The 16,451-nt window shown below is 40.3% G+C and overlaps 1 protein-coding gene across 1 annotated transcript; it reads right to left on the bottom strand.

The window, feature by feature from the left end:
• Window positions 1–1,621: 1,621 nt before the first annotated feature.
• LOC117776527 (E3 ubiquitin-protein ligase TRIM39-like) lies at window positions 1,622–16,237 on the bottom strand. Its single transcript, XM_034610542.1, has 11 exons — window positions 16,105–16,237; window positions 10,067–10,607; window positions 8,238–8,418; window positions 7,353–7,448; window positions 6,820–6,909; window positions 6,560–6,703; window positions 5,874–6,021; window positions 5,565–5,609; window positions 5,377–5,403; window positions 5,059–5,234; window positions 1,622–3,423 (listed from the first exon to the last, which is right to left on the bottom strand). Exons 2-11 carry the CDS (start codon window positions 10,588–10,590, stop codon window positions 3,055–3,057), a joined length of 1,800 nt encoding a protein of 599 aa, XP_034466433.1. The 5' UTR covers window positions 10,591–10,607; window positions 16,105–16,237; the 3' UTR covers window positions 1,622–3,054.
• Window positions 16,238–16,451: the final 214 nt, after the last annotated feature.

Below are 16,451 nucleotides of genomic sequence, written 5' to 3'. Positions count from 1 at the left end.
TTAGACCTCATTCAAGATTTCAGAAACAAACTGTAGAGACCTGCTGGTAACAGGGCTGCAGTGATGTAGACCATAGATAGCTCTACAGGGGGATCGCAGGAACTCTGAATTGGAAACTGAATTTAATGGGAAGCCAGTGAAGAGTATTTGGAAAGGGTGTCACCAGAAGTCTTTTGGCGAACCTGGACCAGCAGAATTTTGGACAATGTGCACATGATCCGGGGATGATTTGCCAAGGCGGGTGAGGGGGAAGATGCAATAGTCAACATGGAACAATATAAAAGCATGAATTCACATTTTAATCCTCACTTGAGACCCAATGGGCCTGAGCTTTGCAATGTTTCTCAGCACTTTACGTGTCCGTCCAGAGTGTGGTTCATAGTAGCACCTACATTTCTTTTAGGCCCATAATCCATCATATAAGAGACAACACTAGGAGAGGCAGATGTTAGTACTGGTATACGTATTGACACAATTATACTATTACAATGTGTTGTTTTGGGAATAAAATATCTGCGAAAAAAATATGCTTCTGCTGCTGTACAAAGTCCTCTGTTTGCATGACAATAATTTAGGTGCAGAACTAAGTAGTTCTTATTACAAATATACCAATGTTTTTGAACATTGATAACAAGCATGTAGTTCTTTAATTCACATTAACTGCATTTAAATCACAATCTTAATATTTGTCTTAAATGCTTCAACCCCAGTGGCAGTTTGCCAGGAAGCAGTTGTCATACAGAGGCGTAGTACTCAACATGGATGTTCACTGTGGGGGTTTAAGAGGAGCTTAAATGCATGTGATCTACCAGACACATCAGTGACCATATATAAGGTTGCTGAATACATTTTCTGTCCATTTATGTGTCGCTGTTGTTTGTGAACGTGCAGCCCAAAGTGTGTGTACACATTGTTGGGCTCTTTTGTCTGACTGTAACCTCCCACAATGCACTCCGTGTACCTTGCGCTCAATCAGGACTTTACTATTTGTCTGTTTTGTCTGTCTACACTGCCATGCACTTTTCTGTTTGATTAAATTAATATTACCCAATCGCTTCTTATGTTGTTTGTCCTAAGCTGAAGAGTTTGGATCACTTTATGAGCAGGTTTCTGATACAGATACAATATATTCCTGAATTATATTGAAAGAAAGAAGAGAACAATGTTTTATCTGCCTTGTCTCATCACTATAATAATCCACTTGACTGTCCCTGTTTGCTCTTGACACCACAATACAAATGTTCGCGGCAGCCACTGTGAAAATATGCAGCAGAAACTGGGCTAAATGTACCTCTTCCTTCGGTAATCCAGTTGACTGAAATTTTCAATGTGAGGTTTGATCAAATTTAGATCAATTTCAAGGCAGAAAAAACCTGTGAATAAAGCACATAACCTGCTGCACCTCTGGCAGAGTGGTACTTGCTTTATTGATATTATAGTGACCTATAGTTCAGCATTCAAACTGATCACCAGCTGGCAGCTACGAGGCTGAGAAGGTCCTTTACCGTGGTAATGAATTACCAGAATCTCAAAATGTTACAATGCAAACATTGACTTGATGCATATGTAAGAAAATGAAGCATCCAACATAAACACCTCCAATGTTTATTTATTAATTAATTTTATTTACACACTATTCAACACACAATTTGTACTGAGGCATTATGATCTGATGAAGTACATGTTTTTCAAGAATTCCACTCTTAAAATGTCTTTCACAAGACAATCTGTCTGTAAATGAAATCTAGATTTTCCTTCAATATTATGGCAACGTGAACAGCGAATGAAGAGTCCACACTGATATCCCATTAAAGTTTAAGTTAATGTTTTAAAATAACATTTACTGTATTCAACGTACAGCAGCATAGCGACTCCTGAGAAGTAAGTTAGACATGAAGCACCTGAACAGATTTAGCAGAAAGAGATTAGCAGCAAACTTTATCCTTTTACTCACCAAGAGCCGTCAGCAATAACATCAGCTGTTGTTTTGCTTCTATTTCAATCAACTCTTTGCTTCTACTGTCTTTAGCGTCTGCTTGAAGAAGTAGTGCTGAAGATATAACCTCTCGTCTTGTAAACTAAACAACAGCTGAAACAGTGACCATCACCAGCACCCACTCCCAGCAAGAAACCAGGCTCAGCAGCAGAGAAAACCTACATAGCACCTTTAATAGAGAAAGATATAATTTAATGAATCTGGTTAAATTACCAATAACTGACACTTTTAGTATTGGAACATGTTAAATGTTATACAAACAGCATATTAACACATAGGATTATCAGCAATGGACATACAACAGGCAGTACTGCAACAAGCAACAGCAGCCCACTCTACAACCCCCCCCCCCCCCCATAGATTGAGGCCTCCGTACAAACAACTGACTGGTAACTTCAACCTGCAAAAAAGGTAAATTATCAGTCTTTCTCTACTTTTGACTCATGAGCCTTGAACTTCTACTTTTATGCATGTGACATCATTTCATGACCAAGGGAGGAAGACACCAATTCACATGTGCACCTGAAATGACTCAGGTCTAATCAACTAATTATTTTTATGACTTTTAAATGAAGTGCATACTTTAAACACGCTCAGCCAGAAATGTAGCATGATGCTTAATGGAAGCCTAAAGAGGGCTGAAAACACTTTATGGCATATTTGATGAATTATCCTCAGCTACATTAGTATACATTTCTCACAGCACGTCCCTGTTAACATGCCAACATATGCTGTGCTTTGAACCTAACTTCAGGCAAATTAGGTGGGTAATTTTAAATCACAGACGGTTTAGTCTTTCTTTGTTTCATGCACCTAATGCTGTGTCAAGATTCTTCTAGATTTTCAGCACTAAATATTATAGAACAGTGATATTGACCACTGCTGACTTCAGTCTTGAAAGTTCACATTGGCCCAGAATGAGGAACGCCCTTGTCAACATCAACAGCATCTCTATTGCCATGAAGGAATGAGGTGAAGCTTGGATCAAATGTGTTCCAGGTGTTTGTCTGTGACAGAATTCCTCATTAGTAAAGATTTCCTTAAAATGTCGACTTATTTCATTCTGTCATTGCAACAGGGCGAATGATTATTGGACCCTCATTTCTTCCTGACTTGTTAGTACAGGGGCTGAAGAATGGATGGATGGTGTCAGGAAAACTATCTGTGAAGGTATAGATGAGCACTCTGGCCTCCACATTGTAGAAGGACACCAGGCCCTTGTCACAGTCCACATAGATTCCAATCCGTGAAGGTCTGAGGTTGACTGTGAGGTTGGTTGAGGGTTCCGTTCGAAAGGCAAAGTCGGTCCGATCCCGCAGGCTGAGGAACCAATAACCATGGGCGGGGCTTACGGTGATTTTGCCCTTCCGACTGACAGACCGGCTTGCCACTCCCAGGTCCCAGTCTGTCTTTCCTCCAACCTCCACCTGGAAGAGGGCAGTGTGGTACAGTTCATTGCAATGAGTGTATGAGTCTCTAGAGTGCGGTCATACGGTTTCTTGTACAACAGACATCCGATAGTTAATGTCTGCACTGGGGATGGAATTTCCTCCCAATGACTGAAACTACAATAATAAAACTTGACAATCATCTTGCAAATTTATAGTGCTTCATTTCATTGAATTCCAGGCAGTTAACAAACACTTTGACCGGCTGAAATACAAATTCAGTGCCAGAGCACTGAAAGTCAGAGCCACAGACTGGAGCTATTCCCAGCCAACGTTGGGTGAGAGGCGGGGACAGGCAGCCAGTCTACAACCCATTCATGCTCACAAGTCAAATATTTAACAAAAAATAAATACAATAAGAATAAAAAAGTTTAAATAGTCTTTGAATCAGCAAACCTAAACCTTTGATTTACATCTCTATACAACTAAATTGCAACAGCAAATACATTTTGTAGGAACCATATTTGCAACAGGATTTTGTATTAATGTAGCAAGGACGTGTTCATTTATGTATTCAACAAGTCACAACTATACTGATACTGAACATATCAGAAAAATGTTCAGAGACAACGAATTAGTTTGTCTACCAAAAATATCAGGTCTTGCAGGACAACGTCCAAAATGAACAAAAAGTAGCATCTTTCTCTAACCTTAGACAAAGTGCTTTTATTTCCTAAACCAGAGACAGGGTTCTGGATCTGAAACTCTGTTGTGTCTCTTGTGTGATCGTTGTGCGTTTTGTACACTTGCCATCTATCCCAACCACCTCCCAGCAACTCTGCTGCTGTTCATACACATAGAGCTCACTCATTAAAAAAACGCATGGCCTTTGAACAGAATCCAGCCGGTGTTCACATTTCCTACAAACTGTATTTGCTAGTGCAGTTTAGAGAGAGGACGTTCAATGTTATTAACTGATCTGGTGTAATCTCTGGAATTTCTTTTGCTGTGATTTAGTGGATTTGTTTAAAAGGAGTGGAGGAATTATATATATATATATATAATTAATGGTGCACAAGTGTTCCTGGTCTCTCTCGCCTCTCTCTCCCCCTCTCCTCCACCTCCCCACTATCTCTCTCTCTTCTCTCCCCTATTTTTCACCCATCTCTCCTCTCCTTCTCATTTTTCCCTGCTCACCCCAACCGGTCGAGGCAGGTGGCCGCCCACAATGAGTCTGGTTCTAGAGGTTCCTTCCAGTTAACGAGGGAGTTTTTTCTCTCCACAGTCGCCAAAGTGCTGCTCGTTGTGGGATCATTTTGAAGGTCTCGACCTTCTATGTAAAGTGCCTTGACATAATGTATATTATGATTTGAGTGAATTGAATTAATGACATGGGAATTATACAACCTTCACTACTGGTTTACCAGCTCAGCAAATATGAACTGGCTGGAGGTTGGTTACAACAAAGTTGACATTTTTTATCAAACTGTAAATATAACACATTTTCTAGTATGATTTTAATCAATTTGTTAATCAGTCAGTTTGAGCTCAGGTTGTTCACACATCACGTAAAATGCCACAAGCCTGTGTTTTTCTTGAAGAATAGTGATTGCATCATTTAAACACTTACACAGGCATATTCACACTTGAAGGTGTAAAATGTGTCCCACCCACCTCCCAGTAGTGTCGTCCTGAGCTGAAGCCCTGGCGGGCCAGCAAACACACCACCCGGTCAAAGCGCTCAGGATAGTCTGGAACCGGCTGATGGCGGTCACCGCAGTGCACCTGCTTTCCATCTACTGAGATGATGAGACGTGGATGGGCTGTGTTTTGGTCTAAAGTGATGTCAGCTTACAGATGGAGAAAGAGTGATGGTTGGTGGTGAAACTAATGGATGGTGGAATTAGTCAAAGTAGGACTTAAGTATAAAAACAAACTGAAAATCATTTGAAAGTGTCAAACTACAGAGCAAAAATGTTTTTAAACTCTTACCTGCATATTCCTGAACCCTCCTTATCTCTGTAGAGAAAAGATTATATATTTATACTGTACTATTAACATATCATATTAATATTTTTGCAATGTTTATTGGTTCATTAACTTTAACAGGATCAAAAACACTTGACATAAACAATATTCCTAACAGATGCAAATCAACAAGTTCCTAACAACAATCCTACTTGGATTTGGTCTGGGTACAGATTGGTCCAATGACGGTCGCTGGCCTGTTAATAAGAGAAAAGAAGAGACTTTTATGATCATGTGCATTATCAGCCTTTATTAGTGAACATGTGATCATCAGAGACATATAAGTGCTGCTTGATTAAAATTTTTTAAAAAGTCCTGTGTGACAGTAATCAAAATTAAGGTATTGCTACAAAATTGGTTCTTTGGTAGAATATTCATGTTTGGTCTTGTAGAATGTTCCCCTAACGTCAGCATCTTAACTCAACTAACCAGTTTCTCTCTGGGTCTGAATGAACACTTACAGAGTTCTGGCAGTTTGCGCATCTCTTCCTGAAAGTGCTCCATCATTACACTGAGGTTCCGTAGAATCAGACCTGAGGTCAGCTCAGAGGACACAGAGACACTGGACCAGTCCTTAGCTGGAGGAGGGGTGGACAGGCCAGTGAAAGTCTGCAGAGAGGAAAAAGAACAGGCCGCCTTAAACAGACTTTAAGAAGTACATCAGAGATTCCAGGCGTGTGATGGCTCTGTCGTTCAGGTCTGTGATTTGAGAGGCGGTGTGTGTGTGAAGCCAGTGAGTTTGTTTTTGTTGGTGACAGAGATCATGTTGTAGAAAGTGGTGGGGCAGTACAGCAGGATGGGTTAGACTATTCTTTTGTAGAGTAGCAAGAGGGGGGGGGGGGGGGGGCAATGGACAGTGCTCTGAGTTTACAGATGATATGGAGTTTTTGCTGTGATCGGTTATGGACGGAAGTGATGCGCTGATCAAAGCTGAGTTTTTTGTCAATATTGAGTCTGAGGTATTTGAACCTGTTCTACTGTTTTGTCATGAATGGAGGTGGGGTTCAGTCCAGTGTGTGGTGTGTGTGATGTGCCAATGACCAGTTCCTTTGTCAAACAGTCGCCCAGAAGCCAAAAATGAAATCAATTTCTCACTTATTCATGTTTTCTTTATTTGTTGTATATTTAGTCATTCATTAGTCCATACCATGAGAAAGTCGACGTAGTCTTCAGATACAGCCAGCTGGCTCAGTGCTGTGCTCCTCCTCTTCAGCTCAGCGATCTCCTCCTCCAGCTCTCTCAGCAGACTCTGAGCTCTGTGCTCGGCCGCTCGATGACTCATCTCTATCACCTGAGGTTAACAGGAACAAGTTTGCCATCACTGCTAAATTCATACACTGCTGACTTTCACTACAATAGTAATAGAAAAAAATATATATCTTCATCCATCCTGTGCATGTTCTGTACCTCCAGGACTTCAGCTTGGCAGCGCTCCACACAGGAGATCAGTTTGGAGAACACACACACAGCCCCATTGGTCTCTCTCTCAGCAGCAGCCTGAGGAGCAGACAATCAGTAAGTGTATGTACTATCTGTTCATATGGTATTCAGAGGCACGGACTGGACGTTTGTCAAGTTGGAAAGATCTATGCACTCCTGAACAAAGTGGGAAGAAGGCTGGATCATATGGTACTGATAAAGAGTTGGGATTTAAGTGAACTGTTATTAGAAGACCAGGAATCAACTGCCCTCACAAGCAAGTGAGTGGCAGCTTTGTTTCAAAAGTTAATAGAAACAAAAGGGATGCCAACAATATTATCTTAAATGCAACACATCAGCCTCGCAGTAAATGTTGCTCTCGTCACTTAAAAATCTGGATCAGGTTAACCTGTAGACTCCTCTAACTTTTAAATGTGTCACATATAATGAGTCCTTTATTAGTTGTCAGGGCAGTCAGTCTGGTTAGTCTGTGGTCTTTGGACTGAGCTACTGAAACTCACATGCATCTCTCGTAAGGAGCTCTGTATTTCCTCCACTTTCCTCTCTCGCTCGCAGATCAGATCCTTCAGCTCCCCCTCTTCAATTCCTAACTGTGCCTGGAGAAGATGGAGAACACAACCTAATTATGTCATAACTAATAATCGTTTATCTATTCTATACATGGTATATGCAAACAACAGTGTGTGGGATTAAAGTTTGTAAATCCCACTCATGCTTTTATAGATTATAATCTCCATGGCATGAAAAGAAAGTTTAAGATTGGCACAACAGTAAAATATTTTAAATCAATGGTAGGGGTCATTGATCCCCCTTAGGTGGTCACAAGATACCAACAAGCTGGCGTCCTGAGAGGATTTCTAGAAATCACATAAAGTAAAACAAATATTGGAAATAGTATATATAGATATGATTGTTACAAAATAGTTGTTAAGCAGCAGCATCAGTTACAGCAGGTCAGTTTACAGCAGCACAGGAAACACTGACATATGTGTCCAACTAGCTCAAGCTCCATATCCTCTGTTTGATTCAACCACCTTCGGGGATAACAGAGGTAGCACGTCTACGGTATGGTTATTTTGGTGGTTGGGCTGAGAAAGTTGGGAACCAGTGATTTACACGAAGCCATTTTCTGATTTTAGATTACACGAGAGCACAAATGTTAATAGCTCTTATGTTGCACATTCGATATGTATAACTCCCCAACCCTTGTATCTGCTGGGTATAGAATTTACATGTGATTATTCAACCATCCAAATCCTTTTTATTTAGTTTTTTTATGTCACTTTTGATATGACAACTAGGTGTCGCCATAGTTACACAATCAACAATTACTATAAACTTAATGGAAAATCTCCCCCCCCCCCCCCCCCCCACCCCACACACACCTTCTTGATGTGCCACTCCCTCTTGGCGGGGCTGACGGTGTGTCCTCTGTGCTCTGCTGCCTCCACACACATGTTGCACACACACAAGTTGTCAGTGCGACAGAAGAACCCGAGAGGTCTCAGGTGGAGGGGACACAGAGGCAGACTGGGCGAGGATTCACTTGGACCGCTCAGAGTGTGCCTGTCAAATTTAAATACAGCCCTATCGAATTAGTAAAATATAAACACACCTTTTAGTACATGAAAGTACATGCAAGCTATTACGGTGCAAGTTTAAGATTTGGGGGAAGAGCTCCACTAGAAATATATATATAGATATATCTATGAATATATCTATATATAGCATCACCCTTTGAACCTACTCAGAATAACCAAATATTCACATAATTATCATAATTTCAAACAAAAATGCCAGAAATGTCAGATTCTAGCTGCTCGAGTCAATTTGATAATTTCTTTAAAGTTATAGTGAAAGAAATATCCATTGGTTTGGGACTGCTGGATGGACAAAATACAAATTTTTAAAAAGCTATTAGCCCCAAAACTAAAGAATGCTTAATAGGACGGGGCCACAAGTCAGCCATCCAATGACAGTCCTAAAACATTTTCAGGTTTATTTTACAGGTGAAACTGAATAGATGCATTTAATAAAAAAAAAATACATATACTGAGGGTGTACCAAAATGTTAAAAGTTCATTGTACAGGATCACAGAAAAAGGTTAAGAGGTAGTTCATCATTCTGTCCCTTTTGCAGCCAGTGTTTGGAGAGTATATATATCCAATTAGTCTCATGCTGTTTGAGCAGTTTGTCCTGTTCCCCTCCTCTAGGTGGTAGGGGGACCAGTTCAATGCCACAGAAACACAATGAGGAAATGTCACGATGAGCAGCATTGAAATGCGCAGCTATCGGAAAATCCGATCATTTCTGCGTATTGGGCTTTTATTGTGTGAGGATCACAAGCGATAACATCATTGATGGGAATTGCCATGCCTGTAATGTGGCTGGTAAAATGGATGAGTTTTCATGGTGTTACTGCACAATGTGCAACTTCCACAGTAGTAGTTTCCATCGGGAAGAGGGTGCAAACGTGTCTGTGTTGACTGGATTTCTTATTGTTACATAACTGAGAATTTCTTTTGTTTTTTTAGCATTCATTTTAAGTAAATCAGATCGTATCTTCTTAAGAGCAACTCCTCCTCATTGGAGTGACAGATCCTTCGCAGTCTAAAAAACAAACTGATAGACTGTTTTTCAGGGAACTGGGGTGAAAACTTGTAGCCAGCAACAGAGTGTTTATGTCAGTGTCCTTCCGATAGTGTTGTAATAATTGAGCCCTCATTTTTAATGACCCACATGTCTAAGAAACTCACTTTTTCTGTAAATACAGCAGATGTCATCTATGAATCTGTACCATTTCATGATCTTAGACAAATGTGTGTACGGTATTAGCCCGAAATTTGAAAACTGCTTTTATTTAATACTCCTAAACTAAATAATTGATTGAGAGAATAATCTACAGAGTAATTGATAATGGAAATAATCTCCTGCAGCTCTACTCTGAATTAAAACTGTTGAAGTAATTCTATGTGTGAGTGTATGTGGTATCATCGAAATAAAAGAACTGTGCCAAAAATGAAACCAACCACAATAAAATGAATGAAATTAAATTGAAATTTTCTCAAATACACTTTAGATGACCTTTAAAGACCCTATGAGTAGGATATGAAAGTTTCAAATATTTTGACAACTTTTGGTAATACCAAAACCAACATAAACAATATCAATCCTGGATTGAAAGATCCTTCTGCAATGTAGGGAGGGAAGTACCTGCGGAGAGATGAATAGGGTGGAGGAGGGTCCTGCTGCTCTGTGCTCTGAGACCTGATGGCCATGTGAGAGTTGACTCTGTTGGGGCTTTGGTCGTGAGGGTCACTGGGATGGGTCGGCAGCTGTTGGAAACGGGTTATCATCTCAGCAAAGATGCTCTCCGGCATCTCTCCTGGCCTCGTGGCCAGGAGATGATGATGGTGAGGATGAGAGTTGGGGTCCTCCACTCCTTCTCCACCTCTTTCATCCATTCCTGAATTGGCAATCTCCTTGAATCGTTCAGTGATTTCCTTCAGGGTTCGGTTGATCTGAAGCTCTGGGCGCCTGCGGAAGGACTCCTTACAGAGGGGACACTGGTAGATCTTTGCACCTCCTCCCACTCTTGCCACTCCTGCCCAGTAAGAGGAGAGGCAGGCCTGGCAGAAGCTGTGACCACATGGTGTTGATACTGGGTTGTTGAACACCTCCAGACAGATGGAGCAGGTGAACTGGTCTTCAGACAGAAAGGCTGCAGGCAGCGCCATAACCACCGGCTGCTACACTGGATATTGTAGGAAATAAGAGATGCAGGTTATACAACCATTAGATAGATACACTCTGTTTTGGTGCCTAATGATTTTTGTAATTTGCTAATTTTAGAAGAAGAACGTGGAAGGGAGTTCTTCTTTTTCCACTTCACAAGGTAGTGTAATCAAGCAAAACAAGACGAGATTAACATGAATTGTTTTAGCATCTAATAGATCTACAAACTGGACTTTATCTTTATATTTCATCTGAACAAAAAAACAACCTTATAGAAACACAGCAACACATAGTGTCATGAGTCTGAGGACAGATATTTTCTCCATTTCATAACTCTGTATAGATGGCATGACATGATGATGAGGCACAGAGTTGTGATCCAGAGGATAAAGAGTATATTTAACACGCGCGCGGTTTCGCAAGATGTGGGAATTCAGGCTTGGTTGGAATATTTCCACACATCAGGTTTACCATGCCAACCTTATCCTTATCCAGAGTACAAGTGAATAGGTGTCTTTCTATATAGCAAGACTGAAACATTACAGGAATTCTCTTCTCAAAAATGTTAACAACACCGATAAGAAACAGTTTTTAGTCCCCCTGAGGTGGAGGAAGATGGTTGGTGCAACCCGTCTGTTGCTGAGTCATGGTGACACTAGAGAACCACTGTGTGTGCTAAACTTGTTTCACAACAACAGGTGCATTTGTGTGAGGCTGCCGCAACTGTTGCCTTATTCTATGACATATTTAGCAATTGATTCCACAGATGTATCATTTCAAATGTTTTTCCTTTTTCATGCAGAAGTGCAGCTTGTATCACACTGAACAGATGTAATAAGAGCAACGTTCTAAAAGTTTGACTATGTGAAGCATTTCACCAGTGGCCACTTCCAATACGTTTAGCTATTTAGTTGTACGCTTCAAGACAGTTTTTGAGTTGTGGCAGCTGATCGTGGATTATGATTACAAATAGATTGCTTAGATATACAACATTCTTGACAATTCCTCCACTTCTGTCCCTCACATGGGTCTCTCTCTGATGTTTCTACTTCGATTTTTTTCCCTGGTTAAAAGGTTTTCTTAGGTAGTTTTTCCTCTCTCTTGTTGGCAGAGGATGTCACACCTTGTTAAGCCCTTGCTTAATTACGATATCAGTGATTTTATGTATTCCTCATTAACAAATTAGTACTTCGTTAACAATCTGTTTATAAGTTAATAAACCCTGCATTCAATTTTAAAAGTGGAACCATAATCCAGGTCATCACCATCTGGGAGTGGTAGCAATTAATATTAAATTTGAATTTTTTTTGTAGCATCTCCTTGTGGCAAAACTGCCTGCAACTCAACAGTCTTATTCATGGTCTCATTCTGTACACTAAAGGCAATTTGAATTATTCAAGGTTAATTTGATTTGACCACACCATCAAATGTTTGTTGGTCGATCATGAAAAATTATACATATTTCAAAACTATGGGCAGCGTTCAGGATCAGAAATATATACATAGGAAATATACAGGACACCATGTGCATGTAAGGACAAAATTCAGTCTGTCTGAAATATCTCACACACATTAAAAAATTCAAATAAAGACGGAAGGAACTAGAATGTAAATTTCCTGTAGAAAATGGGGTGTTATCTAAGCAGCACACTACTTGTAGTCACTGACGCTGGCAGCGGCAGAAATTGCAACATGTTTAACAGTTGCATGAAGCAGGAGTAAGAGCAAGATCAAATGATTTTACCACATCCTCAAAAGTTTGAGAGTCATGGAAAAGAAATGGGTGAAAAACAATACAGGTTTGAGTCATATAAACATGGAAGGCACGTGGTTTGGTGAAGCTCATATGAAAGATGAAGGATAGAGACTCAAAAGTATGTCCAGTAAAAAAAATCACCCACTGAATATATCGACACTAGAAACATTACCATTCCATTTTGCAATATTAGTTATCTAACTTCTCACCACATTGGGACACTATTGTTACCAGATGTGAGCGTAACACATTGAAACATGGGGAAGCTGTCCACTAAATTTCAATCTTTATAGTTTTTGAGATATCCATTAGATTTGTTTCATCATGATTCCAAGGCAACAATCCCACTGTTACGTTGTTTGTGTCCTCTCCAGTTTACTCCCACTCTCCACACACATGCTATGTTATGTTATTAAGTGACTCTGAGGCATGCATTCAAAAGTGTGTTCACACATCTCAATTAACGTCTTGTGATTAAATCTCACCTCCCCACTCTGTATCCACATAAATCATTTCTGTTCACAAGGAAAAGTTTGACAGAAAAGTGCGAAAATATCTCTGGATCATAATGAGACTGTAGTGGATGAGAGGACGTCAACTGAGTTGGCAGTCCTTCAATGTGGCACCGGACATATTCACGTTCACACAGCTGAAAGCATGAGACCACATGCATCCCAGAGCAACTGTGAGTGTAATCAAATCTCTGTGTGGACGCCCTGTGATGGGACCTGATCCGATCACAAGTGGACAGCCCTGAGCTCATCTGTCCCCACCTGGCATTAAAATGCGTCCTGTCTGGGTGACCGGGGACGTGTGCAGGGTGTACCCCACCTCTCACCCAGTGTCAGCTGGGATGGTCACACTAACGCGATGACTCACACAATGTACTGAACTAGTATATCTTACTCTGCCTCTTGCATTGTAGCTCACACACACACACACACACACACACACACACACACACACACACACACACACACACACACACACACACACACACACACACACACACACACACACACACACACACACACACACACACACACACACACACACACACACACACACACACACACAACAGGTCGAGCCAGTTTTCCATTCATTGCTGCCATAGCTAAAGTGGGCGCAAATGAGCATAGTGTTCATAGCTGGAATAGAAAAGAAATGAGACAGTGTTGATTGTGTGTTTCTGATAGAATATAGGAAGGTACAGTGAGTAGAGAGAGGATTCAGACCCAATTACTTTTTACACACTTGAATACTTTTTAGATTTCATTGATGTAAATTGATACATTTACCACTTTTGTCATTTCATCAAATGTCTAATCCAACAGTCCTGCAATAAATCCTCCTCCATGAACGTTCATGTTTGTGTTGAACTTGTTTATAAGAGGGGTTTCTGTCATTTACTCTACCTTATTGATAAACTTATATATCATATATCATATATATATATATATATATATATATGATGTTTCTCGTGTGGCTATAATAAACATCTGTCTGTATTACACAACATAATTCACCAGCACTACAATGTCAAACACATCATTGTGTCTGCTCAGTAGACTGATATTGGAAATGTTATCTGCTGCTCCTGAGTTTTTTCACATGGGTTAGCAGTCAGTAAAACTGGTGGAGCCCTTTTCCTTTTGTTCTCATTGTTCTTTCTTTATAAACTTTCCTTCCTGTTCCTGCTGAGAAAATGAGAGAAAATCTGACCAGGTGGGTGGCAAACTCCACCAACACACCAATTTACATTCATTGACCTCAGGGCCATGCTGTTTATTTTACATTTTCACAATTATCTTAAAAACTTAGAGAAAATTATTTTAATCATTTTATTTCCTGATTTCATCAGCATCTGCTCCAGTGGCCTACTCTCTAGTCTGAGACCATTCATGCAATTCTCACAAAATCAACATGATGTACAGACAATGCTGACAGAAATCTCCTGCACATTTTTTCACCACATTTACTGAGTGGTGAATGACAAACTATGGTCAATCCAGAAATTCATCACTTGGTATTTTTCAAAATGTTCAAAACTAATGACTCAATCTCCAGAATTGTTAAAATTACAGACTCTTTGTATAGAAATCACATTTTTCATGTTCAGAAATGTCACGATTACATTGATTTCACAGCATTTTATATTTCGTCAAATGTTTGATCAAACTTCCCCAAATTATTTGACAATACATGGGGATGATGTGTGATTTGTTTTACATTTTATCACCAATATTTTTGACAATTGTCACAGTTTTAAGTTTAAATCTAAAAATACCCATGTTTTGCACATGCAATGTCATTGTAACAAGTCTGAGATGTGAGTGACGCACCTTCTCTAGGAGAACAATGTTTACACGGAAGGTGAGTCAGCTATTTGTATATTTGGTATCCTGTTGCTTGGAACCTTATTGCTGCAGCTTGATGCTACATCTCTTTGTTTTCATGTTTAATGTGTGGTTCGGGAATTTACAGGGTTAGGGTTAGGCAGCTCTCCATCACATTCATTATCCTTCAACAAAGCCATTTAACTAGAGGCCATCTTGCGATGTGATCCCAGCAGCTGCAGCACCAGTCAACATGTTGACATGATAACCCATGAGTGCACAGTAATCACTACTACTCGAGATAGCATACAGATGTGGGCCACCTCAGGCAATAAATCGGCACTTCTGGCCTGATTGTGGCCCGGACAAAATGGATGTGAGCCTAAAATTGCCAACTTGTAAAATAACAAATGTGGCCAAAATATCCCAAAACTAATGTGGGCCTTTTTGTGGCAAACACATGGTGCTCTTGGCAAGATGTAATCTGGATGTGAACCTCAGGTGGCCCATGTAGTTAATCGTGAATACGGCCCAAATAGAACATAGATAAGAGTTGACATGCTGTACTGCTATGGCTTACTTGTGGCCCAGGTCTGGCAAACAGGAGAGGACCGATCAAGTACCACGTGGTATGTGGGCCAGATGTGGGATGTGGACCAAATCTGGGCCGAAGCAGTTTTGCTTTGAGGGATGTTATTAGTACTCAAAGGTTGAACCACTCATCTTCCTTCATGTTGATCTCAACTACACACCTCCAAAGTTTTGTGAATGCATCTAGCACAGTTGTTATGACTATGAAATTGACAAACGCCTGTGTCGTAATAAGCAGTTACATAGTCGAGAGCTGAGTTCTGCATGGTGAAACTGAAAAGTGAAACAGGTGCATATGCTGTTGTCAAAGGAGAACATTTCACTATGCTTTGTGCCTGCACATGTGTTACCTGCCATGGTTTCTCACTGCATCCAATTCACTTATACACTTTTGTCCAAAGCAAGTGTATTTAAACAAGAGATAGGCCAACAATGGATGTGATTCAATAAAACCACATCATCCACCAACACACATTACACAGCCATTCAAGGGCTTTTCCCACTCTGGTACACTATTCACAGCAGCATACTTCTGATGGTGACATCAGTGTGCAACAGGTACTTTAGCTGGACACTTAACAATACTGTTCTTTAACCGCTGTGATTTTCTCATGAGGACCGAGACACTTACAGTATCAGCATTTACAACAGTCTGTTATCTCACACTTGATGATAAGAGACAATTAGTGGTTATTGAAAATACATGAAGGTTTAGTCCATTAGCTTGTACCAGGTAGTACCCAGACTCTATTGCATTAAATGGTAAAAGACAACATGAGACACACAGCTTCCTGATGAATGGTATAAGTTTAGTGTAGTTAAACACGTCTTACCTGTTGTGAGGACTGAAGAGATTTCTCAGCAGTGATTATTTCTGTCAGGAGGTAAAAGCACAAACACGAGACGTCAGTGTTGACAGTCACTCTCCTTCTCGACAGTCTTTTCCTTCCTTCACTGTGTCACAGTGCTGTTGACCCCTCCCTCCTAACCCCCCAGCCTTAAAATTCATCCAATCCAACCAGCTCGACAGGTGCAGCTGTACAGGTGCTAAGCTTTGTTTTTTTTAAACAATCTCTCTCACTCGGTCTTTATCTCTCGGGCAAACTGACTCACAACCTAAATGAATCCAACGTTTTAATGTTGTATAACACAAGTCAATAATTAATTACAAAAAAAGCAG

The sequence above is a fragment of the Hippoglossus hippoglossus genome, chromosome 1 (genome assembly GCF_009819705.1).
Source record: "Hippoglossus hippoglossus isolate fHipHip1 chromosome 1, fHipHip1.pri, whole genome shotgun sequence".
NCBI lineage: Eukaryota > Metazoa > Chordata > Actinopteri > Pleuronectiformes > Pleuronectidae > Hippoglossus > Hippoglossus hippoglossus.
The sequence above is the reverse complement of the archived record's forward strand: the minus strand, read 5'-3'. Positions and strand labels throughout refer to the sequence as shown.